The following is a 23,786-nucleotide window of genomic DNA, read 5'->3' on the forward strand; positions in this document are numbered from 1 at the left end:
CTCTTTCAGATTAGATTAGATTAGATTAGATTAGATAAATTTATTGTCATTGTCCGTATATACACAGTATACACAACAACGAAAATCAAACACCCAAGACCGGATTCACATACACATTTGCACGTATCTCCAACACTCTCATCCTATTCAGACATGTTTCCATCTCTCAGGGGCAGGGGGAGTTTGTCTGTCTAAACCAGGATGTGGAACATTTTTCAGTCCGAGTTGGATATATAATTGGTCAACCCACTGGGGACCATTTCTGACAGGTGGGTGGGTCCACCTATCTGTCAGTCACATGACCATTGTATGATGTCAGGTGATCCAAATTCCAAGCACTGAAGCAGGCAGAAGGTTAAAAGACAGCAGGTAGCTAAGCCTCTGCATGATGCTTTCTAAAGAGCAAGCAGAGGTACATCGTCAATTTTACCACTGTGTTCCCACAGCTCTGACCCCTAAAAACCCAGCAAACATGAGGAATTTAAATGGATTGGGACTGGTTCTCAACATCTCCTCCAGCACATCTGGACAGCTTAATCTGAAGTGAAGAGATTTGTATCTCAAAAATGAGGCTGATAAGGAATTCAAGCGGTAAGCTTGGGTGTGAATCTCACTTAATGGGATTTGCGTAGGATTGGACTGGTCCATCCATCTCTCTCTAGAAGGATGTGTGCGACTGTGTGTAAAAACTAGATTGGTGGATAAATTGAGCACCTGTTGCTCTTCTCACTTGTGCCTCAGCATCCCTGCCTACCAGCGACATGTGGTTCTCATACTCCTTGTCTGTGTGTCCACTGAGCCCCTGCATGGGGGACTTTGTTGGCCTTCCTCTCTCCTTGGCCAACTTTAACAGGTGGGCAGGGCTACCCACATGTCAGTCACCTGGCATAATCTGATGACATGTCAAAGTTGTGTGTGTGTGTGTGTGTGGAGAATCTGCTTTGCCAGCATGTTTCCAGCACCCACCAGGATTGAATCCCTCCATCCATCATCAACTGATGGCATCAGCTGACCTACACAGGTAGTCACAGTAATGTGAAAATGCCTTCGTGGGTCAAATTACACCCTCTGACCGGCCACAATTGAGCCATGGGCCTGATCTAGTTTCTGTTACTCTCCCCCCACCCCCACCCTCAATTTTATTAACATTTTCACAATACAATAAAATAAGACAAATAAAATAAAAAAAAATACAGGAAAGAGAGAAGAAAAGGAAAAAATACAAGAAAAATACTAATAATCATGATAAAACACAAAATTATATGCATATAGTCCTCTATGCATATAGTCCTCTATGGCTGGACCATAAAGAAGGCTGATCACTGAAGAATTGATGCTTTTGGATTATGGTGCTGGAGGAGACTCTTGAGAGTCCCATAGACTGCAAGATGATCAAACGTATCCATTCTTAAGGAAATCAGCCCTGAGTGCTCACTGGAAGGGCAGATCCTGAAGCTGAGGCTCCAATACTTTGGCCACCTCATGAGAAGAGAAGACTCCCTGGAAAAAACTCTGATGCTGGGAAAGATTGAGGGCACAAGAAGAAGGGGACCACAGAGGATGAGATGGTTGGACAGTGTTCTTGAAGCTACAAACATGAGTCTGACCAAACTGTGGGAGGCAGTGGAAGACAGGAGTGCCTGGCGTGCTCTGGTCCATGGGGACACGAAGAGTCGGACACGACTAAATGACTAAACAACAACAAGTCCTCTATTATAATCATATGTTAATTTTCAATCCACATAGGAAGAAGTGCGTCTTCTTAGCTCTCACCTGGGAGAGCTTCCCCCTTCCTCAGCCCCACTCAGGTCCCTCTCATCTGTCCATCACCTCTCTGTATGTATCTTCATTTGTCCCAAACATAAATCGTAAGAAATCAAAATACAGTGGTACCTTGGATTAAGTACTTAATTTGTTCTGGAGGTCCATTCTTAACCTGAAACTGTTCTTAACCTGAAGCACCACTTTAGCTAATGGGGCCTCCTGCTGCCGCCGTGCTGCTGGGGCACGATTTCTGTTCTCATCCTGAAGCAAAGTTCTTAACCAGAGGTAGTATTTCTGGGTTAGCGGAGTCTGTAACCTGAAGTGTCTGTAACCTGAAGCGCCTGCAACCCGAAGTACCACTGTACTTTGATGTTGCAGCTGGAGCAATGTCAGCGCTTGTGCCAACACGCCCCCCCCCCCCCCCGCGCAGCCTCACGGACTCTCATCCTTTGGTGTTCTACCAAGTGGGATATGCAAACTCCAGCGTTGCCCGCCCAGCAGCCCTGTGCAACGGGCGCAGGCGAGCCGGGCTGCGTGTTTACCTAGTGCCGAGCCTGGCGAGCCGCGCACGCTCCGGGCCTTGTGGAGCGCAGCGCAGCAGGGAGCCACTTTCTCTGAGTCACCGAATGCCAGCAACTCCCACGGCTGCCTTTGATGTCCGCCGCGAGAGTTCGACGGCGAATTTTCTGCAAACCATTCCGGGTTCCTGGAGCGGAAGCTCGGAAATCAGAGGCGGGGGCTGCACTGGGGCGCTCCCCCCGGTCACCCGCCCTCAGTTTGCCTCAGTGCATCGTCGTTACTGCTGCCCCCGACGCCTGACCCATCACATTTGGGGAGGGGGAATCTCATTTGGCTCGCCAGAATTTTGTTGCACGCCAACTCCAACCTGGAGCAGGTAGAGCATGAGACTCTTAATTTCAGGGTTGTGGTTTCGAGCCCCAAGTTGGGCAAACGGTTCCTGCAGGGGTCTGGACTAGAGGACCCTCATGTCCCCATCCAACTAACTCTACGATTCTGTGGTCAGAGAAGAGGGAGCTTGCTACGGGACAAGGATAACTGTGACTTTAAAGATGAATGGGAACCCTTTACAAAGTAGTTGAAGACGCAACAAAGTGAACTGGACTCCTTGGCAGGTTTTGAATAAACATTCACAAACTTTTTATTGATATCAGCTAAATAGTTTAAAACAACAGTCTCAGAGAAACCAAAGACTGGAACTGAGGGAAGTCGGCGGTGGGGGTGGGTGGGTTTTGTGTGGAAGGGTGGGGGGAGGGAGAAAAAATGGAGGGAAAACAAGGATGATATGTTTTTGGATAATATGTCTTGTTTTAAATTTGAATTTAAAAGAGAGAGAGAAGAGGGAGCTTGCAAACCGCTGCAGCTTGCACGCTCCGTTCCATAGGAGCTAACTCCGAGGGGCCGTCAGCCCCCACAATGTTTTATCCAAGTTGGCGCCCCTGCCCCGTCCCCTCCCGGGAAGCAGAGCAATCGCCAAGGCGCTCAGGATCGCGCAGCGGGAAGGCGGATTTGCTAGGAGAAGGAGGTGGGGAGAGAGGTGGTGCTTAGCTCCCTATTGGCTGCTCAAAGCGAGGAGGAGGCGGGGCGGGGCTTTGCCCGGGAACCGGGAGGCGGGGCTTGCGGAAACCCAGAGAAAAGGGGCTCCGGAGCGCGGAGGCGGCGCAGAGCAGACGCGCTTCTTCTCCGTCTGTTCGGGTTCCCGTCGCGCCTCCTCCCAGTCCGTCCCCATCGCGGCTGGGCGTCGTTCGGCTTGCAGCGACGCTCGCCTCCCCGAGGGCAGCTGCGATGCGCCTGATCCAGAACATGGGGACCATCGCCGAGTACCCCCAGGCAGGGAGCACCCTCAGCGGAGATAGCTGCGGATCGGGCCGCCCCCGACTCATCAAGATCGCCGTGGTGGGAGCCAGCGGGGTGGGCAAGACCGGTAAGAGAACGGGACGCGCGGGGCTGATCCTGGCGACATGGAAAGGCGTGCGCGGGGGGCGGCGGTGGACATAGGCATACTGCAAGGACGCAATGAATATACCAATATTCAAGGAGGGGGGAATCCTTCCCCAGTTGTAGCAAAAGGGCGGGGCGGGAAGGGAGCAAACCTACTGCCATTGTGACAATCTGTTTGCCCGGTCCAAAGTATGGTTTGAATATGAGGATAGCATCCCTGCCAGCGATCCAAAGTGCTCACCTCTAATTTGGGGAGAAAGAGACGATGGCTAGCTAGGTAGCAGCATCCTTCTTCTCTTAGGTAAGCACCTGCTGCCAGATCAGGAATGGATGAAGATCAGTGACCAAACAAAAGCTCTGACACCCCCTGCTGCCCAAGCCTGACATGTGGACGCCTCATTAAAAGGATAACACCCATTCCCACTCCCTTGAAGATTCATCATAGCAGTGAATCCTTAACCTGTGAGGGGTGAATGATATTAGGTGCCTAAATGCCTGTTCCTTCAGACTGAAAGGTGTATCGTGGATGACTGCTCACAGTTCCACTCTTAAAAGTAGTTACTCAGGAGTCAGCTGCAGTGGATTCTGTAGTAGGATGTCTTTCCCAACAGAATATGCTTAGGATTGCAGCCTTTAATTTGCTTGACTGCTACATCCCAAGTTTTGATGGCTGCTGCTACTGCTAGCCAAAGGTAACTCTAGAAAAAGATGCACTCCCCCAATAGCATATTGAAACGCTTTCCCTGCTCCGGTGTGCTGATTGTGGAGTTTTTGGGTATGCAGACAGAAACTGGGGGAGGTTATTGCCCTTAAACACCAAGTGCAGATGACATTGTATCTTTTGCTTTCCCCCCTTCCTAACCTGCACCTTTTTTATTATCAATTGCAGCCCTGGTGGTGAGATTTCTTACAAAACGGTTCATTGGAGACTACGAACGCAATGCAGGTAAGAAATGAGCCTTGCTGTATTCACAGGTGTGCACTGCAGTGTATTTTGACTCCAGCGACAAACTCAATGAAGCCTTTGGTGTCTCACTTCCAGAAAGCTAGACTGTACAATGGGGATTTCACTAGGCAAAGTCACTATGCAACGCTGAAACCCAGGTGTCTGGCCAAGTGTTATCAAGAGGACAAAAAGAATTTATACACTGACCTACTTTAGCTAGCACAAGGCGAGAACTGCCCTGTTTTTATTCTCACTGCAGCCACATTGGGGTGTCAAGCCCCTCCTCTGTAGTTTGACTTCTGAAGTTTAGTCCTCATTCACCAATCTGCTACACACACACACACACACACACTAGAATGAAACAAGTTCTAAGCTAAAGGAGGTGGCTTCAGTCCTATAACCTTTTCCCACTCCTATATTTATGTAATCAATGCAAATTAATCAATGCAAATAAGCTTGAATTCAAAGCCAAGTAGCTTGTTATTCATGAAGAACAGCAGACACACAAAATGAGGGCTTTCCAAGAAATTTCTGAACCACAAAGAGGGTGGAAATTATCTTCTATAATGCAGATAACCAAACTAAACTTAATTTTTCAGTATATTGGGGGGTGTTTAGGTGGCTCTCCAGGTGATGATGAGAGTTTGGGGTCCAAGCAAGATCTGGATGGTCACAGGTGCCCCATAACAAGGTGTACACCCATCAAAGCAATATTCCAATGTCCTGTTTTTGCTGTAATGAAGATGCAGTTTTATATTGAATGCATTTATTTCTTAGCATTCATTTCATTCTCCCTTACACAGGCTGCCTGTGTACTTTAAATCTACTTGCACATATTGTAGATAAGCATTTGTAGCCACTTGGAGGGGTATGCATTTGCCTCAGCTTGAGCTAATAGTGTCAAGACCAAATATAGTTGATCTAGAATCAATTGTGACAAAGCCTTTAAAGTCTCTTGTATAAAATGAAAATGATCCCCCCTTCCCATTAATCAGACACTGTAGCTAAAATAGGAGTGTGTGTGTGTGTGGAGGGCAGGACACATTGATTTGAGGGTGGTTGTTTTTTAACAGCAGGCTGATTTGAGTGAAAAAGTTCTGTGACCACGCAAGATCCCACATTATCAAGGAAGGACAGCATGCTCCACTGTGGAACGTTGAAATCCTGCTAGTTCCAGTGTAACTGATTTTAAGCACATCCTTAACTTTCTTCTTGGACTCAGTGAAACTTAAATGAGCTTAAGTTTGGCTAGGAATGTGCTTCCCGTAAAAAGGGGCTAGACAGTTAACTTTTTCCAAAGGTTAACTCTGCCAAGAGGTTTTTATGTAGGTTTGCTTCAGCATTTTAGCTTTGTAAGTGAAGCCAATTACTAAGAATTCTGTTGTGTGTTTTTTTGCCCATATACGCCATGCTTTGCTGTGTTTAGGCTGTAAACACTTACCTGGGAGTACATCCCACTGAACTCAGTGGGATGAATTTCTGAGTAGACATGGGCAGGATTGTACAGCCAGTCTTTCTTATGATGAAAACACCATCTGCCTAAGGTAGCAAAAATGCCACTTTTTTTCAACAAGTCACAGATCCATCTCCACTAATGAGTTTTTTCCCTTTTCATTGTGCAGAGGTTAATGAATGTCAGTTTATAGTGCATGTACAACCCCCTCTCTGAACTTGTCTGATGAAGTGCTTTTTTATTGCTAGGTAACTTGTACAGCAGACAGATTGAAATCGATGGAGAGTTGTTTGCAATTCAAGTCCAAGATACACCTGGAGTACAGGTGAGTTATGTTCCTGTGCCTTGTACCACTTTTAAAGGGGAGCTTCAGTTTTGGCACATTTCAAGAAGTTCATTGTTACATATATTGATTCATAAGAATCCTAGTAGGGCTTTACTTCCAAGTAGATGTGCAAGGATCGTAGCTGTTTGAATTGGGAGCCTAGCTGCACTGAAAAACTGTTTTGTTGCTAATAACTAGAGTTGTAAACAGTCAGAACTTGATAAATGGTCTGTATATCGTCCTCTGACAGTAAAAGAAAACAATCCACAATTTCAGCTAAACTTTTGTCTACTTGAAGACACAACCATCATGTTTAGGAAACCTGCCTTTCTTAAAAGAAAGGGGGGACGGGACCCAAATGTGTTAAAAACAGTTCCTTGGCAAACTAAGAAACACTTCATTTTTATTATTCTACTAAAGTGCACTGGAAATCTGGAAAGAAATTTCATTGCTATAGCCTAATCAACTTTAGTTTCATAAACACATATGCAAAAGAAACTAAAAGTCACAGCCCTGGCAGCTGCACTCATTAAAATTTGTTAGGAGTTGAGTTTATATTATGGAAAGTTTGAACGTATAGGCATGAGTAAGGGCAAAATTTGCCTTTTTGAACTGGGCCGTTCTCCAACTTTAAATGTTTCCAGCTCATACCTTTGTTCTTTTCTCCCCACTCCCGACTCACTGTCTAGCCAGTTAATTTCCCATTCTACGGCACCACAAAGTCTTTTTCTCGAGGCAGAGTACAGCTTGAATTTGGCAGACTCTGAAATAATTGAGTGTAGCATTTTTTATTTTATTTTTTTGCAACTGGACTAACATGTGGAAATGTGGATTAAAATTTTAGAGTCAACATGCAATAATAAACATGTAATGGACATTGTAAGCTTTCCTTTGCAGCCAAATATTTCCCCTACTTAATCTTTTTTTCTCCCCCAGGTCCATGGACACAGCCTTGACTGTAATGAGCAACTGAACAAATGTATTCGCTGGGCAGATGCAATTGTGATAGTCTTTTCAATCACAGACTATAAGAGTTATGAACTACTCGGTCGCTTCCACCAGCACATACGGCAGCTGCACCCAGGAAACAGAGTGCCTGTGGTGGTTGTAGCAAACAAAGCAGATCTCCTCCACGTTAAAGAGGTAGAACCACAAAATGGACTTCAGTTGGCTGGCATGTTGGGTTGCACTTTCTATGAGGTGTCTGTCAGTGAGAATTACAAGGAGGTCTTCAATGCCTTCCACAACCTCTGTAAAGATGTCTGTAAGCAACAAACCACCAGCAGCACGCCAGAGAAGAGGAGAAGCTCTCTCATTCCAAGACCAAAGTCACCCAACATGCAGGATCTAAAGAGAAGGTTTAAGCAAGCCTTATCTGCCAAAGTGAGGACTGTCACATCTGTCTGAAAGATCAAACTAAATGGGATGGGGTTTCCCTCCCCTTTCCCAGTGCATATTTCTATAGTTCCAGCTTTGGAACGTTAATTGCTGGTACTTCAGCATCCAAAAATCGTGCGAGAGAAAGAGTTCAGATGCACATAAAGCATTTTGTAATGAAGGAGTAACACTGAAGCTTGAATAAGCCCCCAAGGAAGTGGTGGAGCGTAGAATTTCTTGTTGCAAGCGCATTTGATTGACTAAATGGACAATATTTTCATGTTCTGCTGTGGAAGTTAGGTCATGTTGTTATTTGTATCATACTTACATAATGAAGGACAGGGAAGAAATATTCTGAATGCAGTCTTACTGATGGGGAACAAATTGTGTGTTACATCCATTAGCTATATTTTGGTATTTGGTGGAAGGCTGGCTTCTTTAGTAGTCTTCAATGGAGTTGCCTGCTTTTTAAAAACCCATGGTTTTGAACAGGGGTCAGCAACCTTTTTCAATTTGGGGGGGGGGAATGAACGAATTACTATGCCCCCCAAATAACCCAGAGATGCATTTTAAATAAAAGCACACATTCTACTCATGTAAAAACACGCTGATTCCTGGACTGTCCGTGGGCTGGATTTAGAAGGTGATTGGGCTGCTTCTGGCCCCTGGGCCTTAGGTTGCCTACCCCTGGTTTAGAAGAAGCACAAGTATGTCATTGAATCAGTAAAAGAAATGTCAGTATAAAATGCGGGGGGCATTATTAACTGTATTTCTGATGGTGTGATGAGACATTTTGGTACCACAACTGCTGTTTAGTATCATTTTTAGATAGATAAGTTTTTTCTCCCTGTCTCTAAGACACTATCATCTTGATGATTCTTCAGAGAGTGGTCATCTGATGCAATGCTGCAGCTTTCCAGATAAGACCTTTTTCTGTATTCCACTCATCATGAGGATTGTAAAGTTCCCACTTAATTGCTCTGAACAGGAATACAACTTCCTATTGTTTCAATCCAATCCAATTATTTGTCTTAGTCCATGAAACTGTTCCATTTTAGCTGAGACTTATCTCCAGCTAAGGCATGAGGGCTATTCCACTATTGCATAAGTGCTCTTTGTAGTAACATTTGAAAACACTGAATTATCAGTTGTGTTATCCAGGATTTGAGGACTATGCGCCCGACACCAATGCACTTTAAAAACAAACAAACACCGTGCTTGTTCCTTAAGCTGTAACTTATTTATTTTTATGTTGACAGCAACTCTTTAAATGGGACATCTTCATTTTGTTCCTGTGATTAAACCAAACCTTGTTTTCTCATCTGATTGTTGTGTTTTATATTCAGATGCTAGAAATGAGTGGCAAGACGCGTGAGAGACAGGGAAGTCACCTAAAGGCATTCAAGGGCTTAAGAGGACCTTCAGTCATTGGCTTGGCCAGTGACGGTTTGCAGGGATTAGTGTCTCTCTGATTTCAGTAACACAACACAAATACAGATGATCAAGGCTTGCCTTTGCAGCAGTCTTCTGCTGTCCCCAACTGCAGACTTCTGTAATACAGACTTGTACTGCAGCAACTAAAGCAGTTACTGTATTATGCAAAATCACCTGCCTCTTAAACCCTTTTTGACCTGATTATTGGCATTGTTCTGTCATTCCTAAGATGCTGAAGACTGTGTAGTAGAAAATCTGCACAGTCCTCCTTTACCTCATCCTAAAAAACAAAAAGAAAAAAAGGCTATTGTATATCAAGACTTTTTCAGAGTACTGGGAGTATCCCTTGTTCCGATGGGTCTCTTCCCACTGCCTAAATCTGTATTTCCCACATGAGAGCTATTCATGCCCGTTCACTTGTGACAACGGCATCAGAAATTCTGTACAAGCATTGTGTGGTCTTTTCCATTACACGCAATACACAGTGGTCCTGCGAAGCAAGCCCCAACTTTTATGTCCTGAGTCTAAACCCATGCTACAGTTAAGCCTTGGTCCTCTACATGCGAGAACCATCATGAACAGAGAGGAGCAGCCATTGAATGAATGAAGGTCTGGCTTCCCAACAGCCTTTGGGGCAGCCACCAACGGGCAGAAAACTGGTCTGGGTTTCCAATCCCATCAAGGAGACAAAGAAAAGATGCATCATTTCTGCCATATGCCCGTTTTCCTGCTTAATCTCCAAAATACTGACGTCTATTAACGCAGTGTAGCAGAACTGCAATCGTAACCATGGAGACTGCCAGCTTTTTCTTTTCTCTTCTCCAAGTGCTTCAAAACAAATAGCTATACAGATATGATTTGTCACCTGTCTATCAAATGCAGCCTGCGAGGTGCATCCAATGTCTATTGCCATAAGTAAATGCTACAAAATGTGTCCTTTTCATTTAAGAAAACTTTGTCCATTGTTCCCCTTTTGTTAGCTGGGTTAGAGCCCAATTTAGATTACCTTCATGAAGGGCCATGAGATGAAATGGCTTTAAAAATGGGATGATCAACATCTACTAGACTGGGGAAGGCCTAAACTGGTGGTCCACATAAATATTTGCTGGGTTACACTGGAAAAAGGCAGTGCCTCGCTGTATTCTAACACTGTAAACTGCAGCAAAGAATCACTAGCTGCCTGGAGGAAAATCTCATATGCAATTCAGAAAAGAAAATTTTGTTTCTCTGCTTGATTTGCTAGGCATTCTTTCCTAATCTTAAACTATTCTACCATTGTTTTTTTCCAGAAAACTAGCTATAAGAGAAAGATTAGCTGTAGCCTTATAATGTTAAACCTGCTACAAATTTTTATCTGTTCTTTTATAACAGAAGACACTAAGTAACCATTTCATCCAATAAACCCTGGTCTGGACTAACAAGCTCTTTGCATGTGGCTTCTTCTATAAATGTTCTACATTCAGTAGCCAAAAGTGGAAAAGACTGACTTCATGCAGTGGTGGCAGGTTTCACGTTTGAATGAATTTGGTGGCAATGTCTAAGGGAGAATAGTTAGCATATTGTGACCACCCTCAACATTTGGGATAGAGCAGGCTAGAAGTCCAATAATACATGCAATTGTGGGGGATACTCCATATAGAAAACTAGCCATGACTGGGAGATGTCTATGCTGAACCCTTCTCTCTCACATGCTAGTTTGTTAAAGGAAGGGAAGGTTTTTCATTGGAGGAAGCAACTGAGTTGAAGTAGGAAGGTCCAGAAGCTTTTATCGTATGTATCTACTGAATGTATAAACTGACCCTGTGTCTAGATGACAACCCAGGCCCATGAGTTTTTTGCTCAGTATGACAGTGTAAGTTCAGCAGGTGAGCCCTTGAAGCCGGCTTAGACCTCAGAGACCTGGGGCAAGTGTGCTGAAACAATCCTACCTCATTTGGGTGTTCAGCTTTCCAACACCCTAAATGTACAATCACACTGGGCTGATTCTGTAGTATATTAATGTATGCTTAGCTATCAAAGGCTTGATATTTACCTTCTGTGTAGCACCACTGAGATGGACACCACTGAAGAGAGTGACTCCATAATGGACCAATAGAAAATTAAAAAAAATTTTTTGGAAAGCACTGATAGGCAATCCCAGTCCTCCCTCTTTCCTCAGTGATGTCTGTTGGTTGCCATTATGAAAGCTGCCCAACATTAAGGTAAAGGTAAAGGTACCCCTGCCCGTACGGGCCAGTCGTGTCCGACTCTAGGGTTGTGCGCTCATCTCACTTAAGAGGCCCAACATTAGAGCTCCCTATATTAGAGATTGTGAAGAAGACATTAAGGCACACTTTGTTGTCACTGACAACATTTTCTCCAGGGGTATCTTATATCACAAGCCAGCCAACTGCATAAGCAAGATGGAAGGAAAAGCTCAGTATAAAAGAAAACGAAGGAAAAGTTCAGCATAGAAATGGAAGCACTGATAGTCATCTTCAGTGGTTCTGCGATGCTTCAATGAGACTGATATGGACAGTGAGGAACCTTTACCCTGTAGTTGCCAGCAAGAAAGAAAGAATTTCAGTTAAACACAGCATCACTGCAGAGAGAAGAAGAACTGAAGGTTGGCTTGACGTCACAGGACTAATGAACAGATTTTCAAGTGCTATCTTAGCGTAGGTACTTTTCTCTTGTTGGCAGCTATAAAAGCAATTCCCCCAATGTTCAGATCAAGATCAGGAGTAATTTCAGAACCTCTCATTTTCTGCAGGAATGTCTCATGGGATAGAAGGCCAAGGGGTTTTGATATTTTTTCTGGTGAGTTGGGCTTGGTGCTCATCTTCTCTGATAAGACTCTTGGCTTGTCAAATGCCAATGTCTGGCTGGAGACGGTCCGTGGCAAACAGCAGCTCCAGAAGGCTAAGTGGTGTCAGGAGAGCTGTGGAGAATACCATTACCTGAAAAGAAAGAGAGATGCATAAAGAATAACAGAGACTAATCCCTGCCACCACTACCAGACACAGAAAAGTGTCAGGCACAGTTTATGACAAGGAGTTGTGTTTCTGCAGCCAAATAAATACAGCTTCACTAAAGCTCAACATCTTATTGTAGATCATTGGAAACAACATAATCAGAAAACTTGTACCCCATTGCATAATTTTTTTCTTTTTCCCCAACTTATGGGCTATAGCAATGTTCCTTATTTTAATTAATTGTCATTCTGGATATACCTGCAATAGGTTTACTCAACACTGTTAATATTTTTGTCAATGAATGGTTCAATTTAAAGCTGTTGCTTCTTTTTGGCTTATGATGAATTTTAAAAATCAAATGTGTTTTTCCCCCAGCATGTGCTCAGCAGATTACAAAATTTGCCTTTTCCCATTTGTAAGAGATACCGTAATAGTTAACCTATGTCACGCATTGTGCAGTGGCAGACGCTAGGGTCTCAAATTTCAGTGGTATCCTGTATGGTGCCAAAATTCAGAGCCCCTCCATTGATTAAACATTTTCAGTTGATTAATTATTTTTTAAAAACTGATTAATCAACCAATTAAGTTTATTTACATCTGCCAAGTACCAAAACCTCAATAGAGATGCCTTTTGAAATTCTTACCCATTAATAATAAAGACAATCTTTACTATTTCCTTCTTTCACAGTAAGAATGAAATAATGCAGTAACTAAAACAGGTGTAAAAATGATAGGAGTAATGGAAATATATCCTTTTTGCATTCTCTGGGTTGTAATCAATTCCAGTTATTACTAATGCCAGTTATTAATCACTGTTTGTTTCTGCAAGGTGGCCTTGTGCTTCTCTGAGACATTCACAGGTATTTTTAAGTACAATCCTTAACAAAAGAATGCCACAAATAAGCTATTTTCTCTTTGTGTTTCTCAATGAAAGGCACAGCTTCTCTTATCATCATAACCATCTCTGTATTTGAGGTTACCCTGTGAACTGAACCACACGTTCTTTAACTTTGCATTTAGTCATCATTTGCTTATACTCCAACCAAACATTGGAAGTGATCGGTATCTGTTGACAGGCTCTTTGCTTGTTGCTGAAAACACTTTAGATTTAACAACCCTAATCCAATTCCTGTTTAAAAGGGACACCAGCATAAACTGTGAACTGCAAGGTGTTGTTTGAATAGAATGGTATGCCAATAGCAATGTTTTCATCTGGGCCTGAGATTTAAAAGCGAGTGACACGAGGCTTCACATAAACAGCTTTGAATAGTGCCAGGATCATTGAAAACATAATCCTGAACAGGTGGTCAGCATTCAGAGACCCAGAGGAGTCCAGGTAAATCCAGATGATTTGGAAACTTTATGTGAGAAAGACTCAGATAACATTTTTTTCAGGGTGGGCATAGGATTCCCCTTCCCTTCCACTCCAAAGCCTTTTAATCTCTAATGTAACAGCTTTATACATAGGGATATAAAACAATGAGTATGTTCTGAATTCTTTGTCTCAAGGGGTGACCCATCGTTGGTGGGGTCAAGTCAAAGCAAAGCAACACCAGATTCCATGTCACTCCTTGTCAAACCTCAATCCCTCTCAGATAGTAAGCCAAAAAGCCTTGGCACATAGTTTAAACTCTTCTCACTCATTAAACCTCTGCTTATCTTTCAAGCCGTAGTAATACATTTGGAGTTGGGATTAACTTGTCCATCAGGGTACTGCAAATTCAAGGTCTGCCCAGGGCAGCGAAGAATTTGATTCCCTGGGTTAAGGGGATAATTGAGAAGCAAAACGCAAGCGGGAGAGTTATCAGATGAAAATGTGTTGCCGGAGAAAGCATTTAAGGCTTGGGAACGATTGAATGAGCTCTTAACTCAAGAATGCCATTAACACGCAAAAGGCATCTTCTCCAGCCCTGTATTGCTTCAACGCCCACCCTGCTTCCACCTCTAACATTTTCACTAATCAAACATGCGGCCACCATGATTTATGACAGGAGTGTTTGCATGCTGTTTGTAGAGCAAAGACATACTATTTATGTACCATGGGGGTAGAGAAGGATATCTGCCTGGATTTCTGGTGGAGCCCGGAAGAAAACTGTCATGACAGCTCCTCGTAAGACTGGCCCACCCCAATGATACCCAATCAGAGAGGAAAGGAGTGGGGAATCTTTCTGTGAGTGTACAGTCACAGCCAATGACTCACAGGGAAGCCATGAGTATGTTGTGAAGGCTCACAAAATTATAGCTGCAGCTTGGCAGACGTTTAAGCTAACCCTTACTGTGTACACACAATAATTTGCTGGACAACCGGCGTACAAAAGTGGGCCAGTGTTGGCAGAGCCTGAAAAACTTCCTAGGTTTCCGAAGCGGCCTCCCATCCATGTCCCTAGTTCTTGGGTAGGCCTCAGATAATTCACAAGGGGTTGGGAGATCCTGACAGGAAGCTGTTTGGTAAACTGCCCTCTCTGTGTGGTGTAGAATTCTGGAGTCCCTCTCTAGTCTGAGGCCTCCATGTTCCTCATCCCAGCTTGAGGTGGTACTGTACCTGTTACTGCCATTCTCTGATAGGCTTACGTCTTTCTTATGTCCCGTCTTGCTAAACTCAGTCGCCAGTGTGGTAGGGCTACACCTCACAACAGGCTGTGTTATGTACTACAACTGACACCATTCCTGATCAGAGAATCATAGAGTTGGAAGGGACCACAAGAGTAATGTAGTCCAATCCTCTGCAATGAAGGAATATTTTGCCTATGCAGCTCTAAGAGAGCCAGTGTGGTGTAGTGGTTAAGAGTGGTAGACTCGTAATCTGGGGAACCAGGTTCGCATCTCCGCTCCTCCACATGCAGCTGCTGGGTGACCTTGGGCTAGTCACACTTCTCTGAAGTCTCTCAGCCCCACTCACCTCGCAGAGTGTTTGTTGTGGGGGAGGAAGGGAAAGGAGGTTGTTAGCCGCTTTGAGACTCCTTCGGGTAGTGATAAAGTGGGATATCAAATCCAAACTCTTTTCTTTTTTTCTTCAAACCCACAATCCTGGGATGAAGAGTTTCATGCTCTACCAAGTGAGCTATCTCAGATGGGTGGGGCTGATGGGAGCTTGAGTTCAAAATCATCAGGAAGCTACCAAGCAGCCTATCCCTGGTACTGAATGCACCACCCCTTCAACTCAGTTATTTTGAGTGTTATTTGTTCCCATCTGGAGTATAAACTAGGTAGTAGACAACTTTGAACTCCATAGCTATGTGCCCATATATGTCCTCCTCCCTCCAGCCTACAAGGCCGGTTCCACATGTGCAGCAAAATGAGGTGAGAAAGAAGTGGTAGAATAATAGAGCGAACCACCTCAGGCAGATGAGCAACTGTCTAGAAAACTCCTCTACATAAAAACTCCCCGAATGGAGAAAACTAGCACTGCAAGGAGAAATCTAACTAAGAACCTTTCTTCCTGATGTGCTAACTTTCAACCTGAAGAGGTTTTGTTTTATTTTTTTAACATGATGGAGCATTCAGAAACGCCACCTGTCACTTGAAGTCTGAAGTGGCACAGTCTGCTCCATCACCTCAGGATTCCACTACCTCATTCTTCTGCATGCGGAGACCCAGCCACACCTTAGAGCTTTTCAGGTTTGCTTTATCCTGTGGCGCATTTTGGGTAGGGGAAAGGCTTTTGTGGATTATAGGGGCCGTTTGTGTGAATCCTTCCCATTTTTTCTGCAGAGCGTGCCACTTCATTCAAGCTGAGAATCAAGTCTTTGTGACCCCAGAAAACTCTTAGCGTCAGATTGAGGCTGAACCCAATAGTTCTACATCCATATGCAGAGATGTTCTTGTTGCTCCGAAAAGAGTTTTGTACCTGTACTCCGGGCTTGTGCGCCATTACAAGGTCCTTTACCATTTTGACTTCAGACACTGTCACTCCACCAACCACGAAGATGATCACCAGAGGATGATCACTAGGGTGAGGGCGGCTCACCTATTAAAGGAACAGAATTAAGATGCTTATGCAACTTGAGCTATTTATTTATTTAATTCCCCCCTCCAAAGTAAGGAATATGCTGCCTTTCAGAGCAAAATCCTCTGATGGCAGCTGACATCGGAACCACAATATAAAACTAAAACATCACACATTAAAACAGCAGCAGTTAAAACAATTTGGAGTGCCACATATTGAGATGCAACTTGGATAATGGTAATAATCAAGTTTTCAGTGTCTGTTTCAAAGCCAGGACACTAGAGGCCAACATATCTCCTGGGGGAGGGGGGAATTCCACAAGCAAGGGGCCACTCTGAAGAAGGCCCTCTTTTTTCTGCCTGGCAAGTGAACAGATCATGAACAGAGACCTCCTTTCCCTCCTAATTAACTCTGCCTTCCATTTTCTATGCCCATTTGCCTATGCATCGTTGCTATGGTTGCAGCTTCACCCCTAAGATGGCTGCCCACCTTGTCAGATTACAGAGAAGAGGAAAATTGATTCTCATTGCTTGATGACAGTAACAGAGCATGCACGTAACAGCCTCCTAAACCACTTCTAGGCTGATGGTGTGGAAACCTTTTGTAAAAATGCAACTTTAAAAGTATAATTTGCTTGATGTTCTCTTGCCATCTCCCAATGAAAAGATGCCAGTAATAGGTTTATTTAAAATAAGTCCCTTTCTAGCTTAACTATTAACACTGACAAGCTAAGAAGCAGCAGATCTGAAAGGCATGGCAACATCCAGATATTCTGCTGCCCGTTCTGTAATAGATTTAGGAGTCAACTCAAAGAAGCCCTTGAAAGAGAGAACTGTCCTTTGTAAAGGAAGACGTAAGGGCACCCTAGGTGGACAGACCAGAACGGAGAGAGGGGTGCTGTGCTATGCTAGCAACTAACTGTCTTGTCTTGCAAAACCATTTGTTATATGCATTTGCTCTACTAATGGAAAGCGCTAAAAGTTCCATGACCGGATGGAACCTGTACTGTCTATTATGGAGGGTTTCCAAACCGCAAGCTTGAGTGTCGTTGTTGTTTTTTTGCAAGGCTGGTGAAAGACATTTCCCTGACAAAAAGAAGTGGCAGCGTGCTCAGGATCCCATGCAAAGTGGCTCAGGATTCCTTGCAAAGTGCTTCGATGGGAAGCAAAACACGAAACAAAAAAGCAAGGGCGACGCAGATTGCATCCTTCCCTTCAGCCACCTCAAAGCAGGCAGGCTGCACCGAATGTGGTGGAGAGGCCACCAAACCACATGCGTACCCTCCAACATTCCTCAGAGGGGAATAGGGACATTTCTCACTCGCTCCCAACGCCCCATTTTTTGTGTCTCTCCACCCAGTGGTGAAGCTGCATGCTCCGCTACCGGGGGAGGAGAGCAGGCGTGGCGTGGCTGGCGCCCCTGGGGCGTGGCACGCCGACCATGAGGGCGTGACACTGTGGCGATCACATAGGATCCACGGACATTTAACGGTCTATTGATGCCTGTGCCACCACAGGTGGGTGTGTTGCCATGGTAACAATGGCCTGCCCTCCTTTGTGACATCTCCTGCTTCTCCTTTAAAAGCCACCAACTACAGGTGTCCAGTGTGGGTTAGTGAGGAGAGACAGAGAGAGTGTGTAGGTGCGGTTGGTGGTAAGAGAGAAAGCAGAGGATTTGGATTTTCTTCTGATTTTGACTGCTTAAAGAGGAGGCGGAGCCAGCATCAACCATGCGGTCAGTTCCAGACCTTCAGGAAGAAGGAAGGTTCAGCGGACTTTTCCTTCGCGGAACAGAGTGGCTCAGGCGACTGAGAAGCGTAATGCAGCTCAAAAAGAGCAATAAAGTGGCCCCGCTCCAGCCCAAGGAGCAGCCTCCCGTGGCACCAGTTGTGACAAAGCTCTTCAAGAGTTTTCCAGAGCTTGAGAAGGCAATGGCCCGACACCAGGCCCGTATTAGGCCAGCACCTGAAGAAGAGGACATAATTGTAGAAGATCTAGAATGAGCTTCCAGCGTGACAGGCCAAGGGAAAGTGCTCCACTTTGGAAGAGCTAAAAGGGAGTAAGGGAAGAACGAGGCCGATGAGATCAAGGTAACCCTCCAGCCTCTCCTGAGCTGCAGAGGCTAAGTGCAGAGAGGCAGAGGGAACTAGGTTCCCACAGGAGTGCTCGCCTCCAGGCCAGGAGAGGCGAGTCACCAGAGGATCGTGGCTGCCCTATGCCTCGGGGCAGATAAAAGCCGGCCAGCCCCAGCCCCAAGTTGCGGGAGCAACATTGTTGGTTGCTGGTTCCTGCCTGAACCCTGTCCTGCTTTCCTGCCAGAGCTCCTGACCTGCCCTGGCTCCCTGCTTGCAAGCCTGTTGCTGACTTCACCTGACTCCCTGCCCTGCGTCCAGCTTCAGCTACTATGGACTGCCTCCACGTTGCACCTTTGGCCATGGACCGGACTTGGACCTTGCCTCTCGGGTAACCCACGGGACCAGCACAACAGGGAAGGAGGGAGAAAGGATTGAAGAGAGGTGAAAATGGCAGGGACAAAAGGCTGACTGCTGACTCACCCTTACCGTGCGAGGAAGAAACCAGAAACAATGAAAAAAATTGGGGGGTTGGGTTGGGGATGATGTTGTGGCGATCACACAGGGTCCCCGGACGTTTGACGGCCTATTGATCCCTGTGCCACCACTGTGCTCGCTTCCCCGCTGCCACCAACCCGTTACTCTCGGGTAAAACACTGAGTCCAGACAGTTGTTAAAAGTGAACCAAATAAACAAGTTTATTTTATAAACATTAACAAGTTTATGGTTTCCCAGATAATATTCCTGTCGGTATCTTAACTTTCTTTACCGGCCTTGACCTTCCTAATACCTTCTGACTGATTATCTCAACTGTTTGACTGACTCTTAACAAATTCTCTCACTTTCTTACATCAGACTAGCCAAACCCACAGACTTATCCTCCCTCTCCCTTCTTTAACTCCAGACTGACTTCTCAACCACTCTAACTCTAACTCCTCCCCTAGGGTTCCCATTGGTGAGTCATTTTACAATTAGTTAACCCTTTCCTTATGAACCCAGTATGATGTCACACACCTAGGAGGGCAAACGTCGCACACAAGCATCCCGGGGGTGTGGCAATGCACCCGTGAGGGCGTGGCACGCTGACCGCAGGGGTGTGGTGCATGTTCTGGGGGTGTGACGCACTGCCTGTGGGGGCATGGCTTGCGGCGCGTGTCCGGGGGGGCCGCCCTGATGGTACTCTACCATAATAGTGGTGCCGGGGGCGGTCCGCTCCCTCCGCACTCCTGTTCCTTTGCCAGTGTCTCCCCCTCCCCCCAGCATTTCCACCACCAATACACCAACAGGACCCAGCACACACACCCTCTGCCATTCTGAGAAAACCCCTTAATCCTGGTTTTACTTTATTCTTTGGTAGGTTTACAAAAAGAAAAACACACACCAGCAAATACATTTTGGAAAGGGGAAAGATCAGACGCAGCACACAAAGCATTTCCTTTTTAAAAAAACAAACTAACACAGGACTCCTTAAATTACGCTCCCCCTTTCTTCCTGCCCTGTGCCTGCTCCTCAGGGCTGGTGTGTCACATGAGACTGGGCTTCTCCAGCAGTCACTACCAGCTGCCCAAGGGAGGAGGCCAGCAGCAGAGGCCACAACAGGCCACGGGATGCTCCTTTGCACCCACTGCTGCCTCTGCCATCGCTCAAGACAAACGCAGGCTCGTCTAACTCCCCAAGTTTGGTGGCGGTGGCACTGATGGGGGAAATGAGGACATTCCAGGATCAAATCAAAAGCTGGGATGTCATTCCAGGACTATCCCTGGAAAATAGAGACACTTGGATGGTGTGCGGAAGGTGCTGCTCGCCGTTGCCATTTGGACAGCTTGAGTAGGTAGCTTGGCCCTGATCTTCCAAAGGCAAAATAAGATGGTTTTATTTGGGCAGGCCTGTGGCAAAGAAAAAGACAGGGCTGCATTCAGCCAAGTCATCCCATTCATGCAAGGAGCTCTGTGTGCACAATAGAACTCCCCCCGTTTCCTCCCGCCCTTGCACTCCTCCAGTCTGATGTGGAAGCACGGCTATGATTTTATTAATGTACAGCATATTTTTTATGTTTCCATACGTTTCGTTTTGAATACTACAATACAACTTCCCTTGCTAAAGACTCTCCTCCCTGAAAGAGAGGGGAGTGGTTGTGGGCGGGAGCCCGAGCACCGCCCAGCAGGGGGCATTTGCCCCCTGCCTCCAGCTCACCTGGCTGGCGCTCACGCCCCCCCTGTGGCCATCCAACCAGGTGCCACGGAGGGGGCGTGTTCAGCAGCCTTTTGCTGCATTGCCAGCCTTTCCCTGGCCTCATTCCTCGTCGTCCCATTGCGTGTCACCCACCCTCCACTCCCTTTTAGTTAGGGCCTAGGTCATTGGCCTTGCTATGGACCTTAGGTTGGTCGCCCTGGTTGTCCAGGGGGCCTGGTAGGAGTTTTTCCATTTGGCATTAGGCTTTTTGGTTTTTTCGCCTACCTCGTAGCAATCGTCACAACTTTTGTGGTATTGGTGGGTAGGTTAGGCATTGGAATAATGTGTTGTGGTGTGTCGAAGTGCTAGGTGTGGCCATCGCCTATGCCTTCAATGTTTAGGGGTATTCCGTTAAAGGAATCTGGCGGTCGTGTATTCTGTCCGATGCCTGCTTGGCGGGAGGCCATGGCACGACCCTCGGTGACAGCAGGAGGTGAGCCTATAGTTGGATCAGCATCAACAGGCTCCACCTACTGGTGAATAAACCCACTTGTTTCGATCCAATGCCTAAGCCAATACCTTTTCATTGCTGTAATCAATAAAGTTGTGGCCTTTTCTAGCCCATTAACCTTATATCACGTGTCCTTGTGTCTTCATTTCACTTTGCGGGGTCGGGTCCTCAAACCACAATTAAATTAAACCACTGCTTATTTTGATCTTTGCTGGCTATGGCTAACCATTTGTCCTCTATTACACACAGTCAGCTACATTCAAGTTCCCTCGCCACCAGTTCCCTCGCATGCTGTGTCACGCTCCTCAGAATGACTGGTAGAGGTTCTTTTGGTCTCTCAACAAGATTGTTTACACAGTATGAAGACCGAAATCCCTGTCAAGCAGTCTTCCCAGGTGCACAGCTCTTGAACATGTACATAATTTAAAATTAGCATCACCAATTGGCAATCAGATAAGGGACCACCTACAGAGATGGGAAGAAGGGCAGATAGACAATGTATGGGTAATGTTTTCTCTCTGCAATCTTCTTTTGCTGTGAGTTTTCAAGGGGAGGGGAGATTATAGTATGTTAGGACACACACTGGGTTGCCATTTTGGGCAACTTCCAACGTATATAAAAACATAATAAAACATTAAACATTAAAAAAAAAACCCTTTTCCTTTACAAGATTGCCTTCACAGGGCTCAGGGGTCGGATAACTCCAACATTTCTCCAATGAAAATAGGGACATCCTAAGGAAAAGTGGGACATTCTGGGGTCAAATCAGAAACCGGGATGGCTTTTTTAAATCAGGGATGTCCCTGAAAAATAGGGACACTTGGAAGGTCTGGTAGTACCTTGTAAGGCCGCAAGCCTATGTAGAATTATGTACAGTATGCCAAAACCCGGTGATTTCCAGTGCAGGCTGGTCCATTTGGCAAATGGAGCATTGCTCCACCAACCTCAGTCAGCCCACACCTGCACATTTCTTTCAAGCACCCCAAGGGGTTGTCCTGGCTGCCATGTTCCTCAGACACAGTGTGGCCCTCGTAGAACTTAGCAGAGAGAAGGACGGGGACAAAATGAGAATCAGTTGGTTCTGCTTATCGTTGGTTCTGGTTCCACCTACTGTTGTTGGCTTTCCTGCCTTCTGCTCTAGTGACCCCATTCATTGACAATTTCAAAGGGCTTGGTTGGCCATGCCTACCTAAATGTGTAATAGGGTCAGGCTGCAAGTTGTTTCAAGTTGTGGGTTAAAACACAAGGTGAGCGTATCCCTCACATTTGCTGAATGACGACCAACAATGTTCAGACTCGACGTACGTTCTGGTATACTCTGTTCACAGCCACTATACATGCACTGGTTTCCCGGCAAAAGAAGAAAGCGATGGATGTCAGCTGCCTTCTTCCTGTCCATCACCCTACTTCCACTGCAATATGATATGCAGCATGACAACATTGACTGGATAGCTACGTTTCTGCAGAAACCAAACTATTTGCATAACATAAATAAAAGCACACAGTTTGTGAAAGATCTCAACAGCCACACTGAAAAGTAGGTCAAACAGGACTCCAAAATTGCTGAGCAGTACAGCAATATGAGCCGCTGTACTGTTCAGCGACTTGTATGAGCTTAGCTGACATAAGTTAAAGAATAAATATTTATGAAGATTACAGACAGAACTATTGGCTACTCAGAATTAATGCTAGAATACATGCCACAGTGACTGGAGGTCCCTGGGCTAAATTTGATATTGAGTGATACCATCTGCTATCACTGCCCTTGCCAAGATAAGAGAACTACTTGAAGGGGCTTTCCTGAAAACAAATTTCTGACAAGGGTCTTATATTTATTCTTTGCCCCCCCCCCCCCCAAGAAAAGCTCAACAACTTTTGTGTACGGATTTTCACTTTTTGAAATATGGCAACCCTAGCTTAATGCCTATATATTTTCCTAACATAATTCTTCAGCAGCCTAGAAAAATTACCGCAGGTGCTAATAAGATTTTGCATCCTTTGTATTTTGACAACTTTTCTTTAGAAAAGCTCCACATACTTCTACTTCTAACAAATGTGTATGAAATCATCTCTATAATTTTATTTTTAAAATCCGGCTATACTAGTGCCATAATATATTTTTTAAAAATATCTTAACCAATGTTGTAACGACTTCTGAACATTTCCTTCAAATTAGGAATGACTTGAGAGAAGTAGATTTGTAGTCTCAGATGAAAAAAGTCTATCTATCTATCTATCTATCCATGCACATCACCATTTTTCATCTGTGACTACAAATTGCATAGCTTTCCCCTATTTTAAGTCATTATTCTCTGAATGTATCAAAATATGAAATGGTTTACAGGCCAACCTGATGCATGTTTATTCAGAAATATGTCCTATTTAGTTTACTAGGACTTCTCAGTTTTTAAGTGTGCTGAACCCAAACACCTAGGTCTTGGTTTCCTGTATTAACATGCTATCAGCTTGCCCTAGCAAAGAGCCAATATACATTTATGTGGGACCAAGCTCCATTGAACTCAGTGAAGCTTACTTCTCGGTAGGCAAGCCCAGGATTGTGTTCCAAACCTCAGTGTTAACATGTTTGTGGCGTTAGAAAATGACTTTAAGGTTACTTAATGCATACTGAAAGAAGTTATGAAATTTAACTGAGCTGCGTGTGCTTTCGTGATTGTGCTAAGCCTCAACAAATACTTTCCTTAAGTAAAAAATAAGCAAGCATCCAAACACATGGTGCATATATAAAATAGTATCCCTTTTCAAAGGTCTGAAAGTCAAACCACGAATTCCAGATATGCATATTAAAATGCAGACTGCTTAGGCATGCAAGTTTTCAATTAAAACTGTTATGAAAGAAGTTTTGGAACATTTCAA

General features: G+C 45.0%; 2 protein-coding genes across 2 annotated transcripts in view; one reads left to right on the forward strand and one right to left on the reverse strand.

The window, feature by feature from the left end:
* Positions 1–3,328: 3,328 nt before the first annotated feature.
* On the forward strand, positions 3,329–9,145 carry RASL11B (RAS like family 11 member B). Its single transcript, XM_079990072.1, has 4 exons — positions 3,329–3,706; positions 4,613–4,669; positions 6,371–6,447; positions 7,384–9,145. The coding sequence occupies exons 1-4, from the start codon at positions 3,568–3,570 to the stop codon at positions 7,852–7,854; spliced, it is 744 nt and encodes a 247-aa protein (XP_079846198.1). The 5' UTR covers positions 3,329–3,567; the 3' UTR covers positions 7,855–9,145.
* The window catches only part of SCFD2 (sec1 family domain containing 2), a 155,725-nt gene continuing 140,981 nt past the window's right edge, over positions 9,043–23,786 (reverse strand). Inside the window, exons 8-9 of the mRNA XM_079990038.1 lie at positions 16,060–16,179; positions 9,043–12,197 (exon numbers count right to left, since the gene is read on the reverse strand). Coding sequence (XP_079846164.1) covers positions 12,105–12,197; positions 16,060–16,179 — 213 coding nt within the window. The 3' untranslated portion in view covers positions 9,043–12,104. The remainder of the gene's footprint in view (positions 12,198–16,059; positions 16,180–23,786) is intronic.

The sequence above is a fragment of the Podarcis cretensis genome (assembly GCF_951804945.1).
Source record: "Podarcis cretensis genome assembly, chromosome: 9".
Lineage (NCBI taxonomy): Eukaryota > Metazoa > Chordata > Lepidosauria > Squamata > Lacertidae > Podarcis > Podarcis cretensis.

Bases quoted from the DNA above. Each gene is read 5' to 3' on its own strand.
- RASL11B (XM_079990072.1), top strand. From the start codon at position 3,568: ATGCGCCTGATCCAGAACATGGGGACCATCGCCGAGTACCCCCAGGCA. The intron at 4,670-6,370 runs GTAAGAAATGAG...TTTTATTGCTAG, and splicing joins AGACTACGAACGCAATGCAG to GTAACTTGTACAGCAGACAG. The intron at 6,448-7,383 runs GTGAGTTATGTT...TTTCTCCCCCAG, and splicing joins AAGATACACCTGGAGTACAG to GTCCATGGACACAGCCTTGA.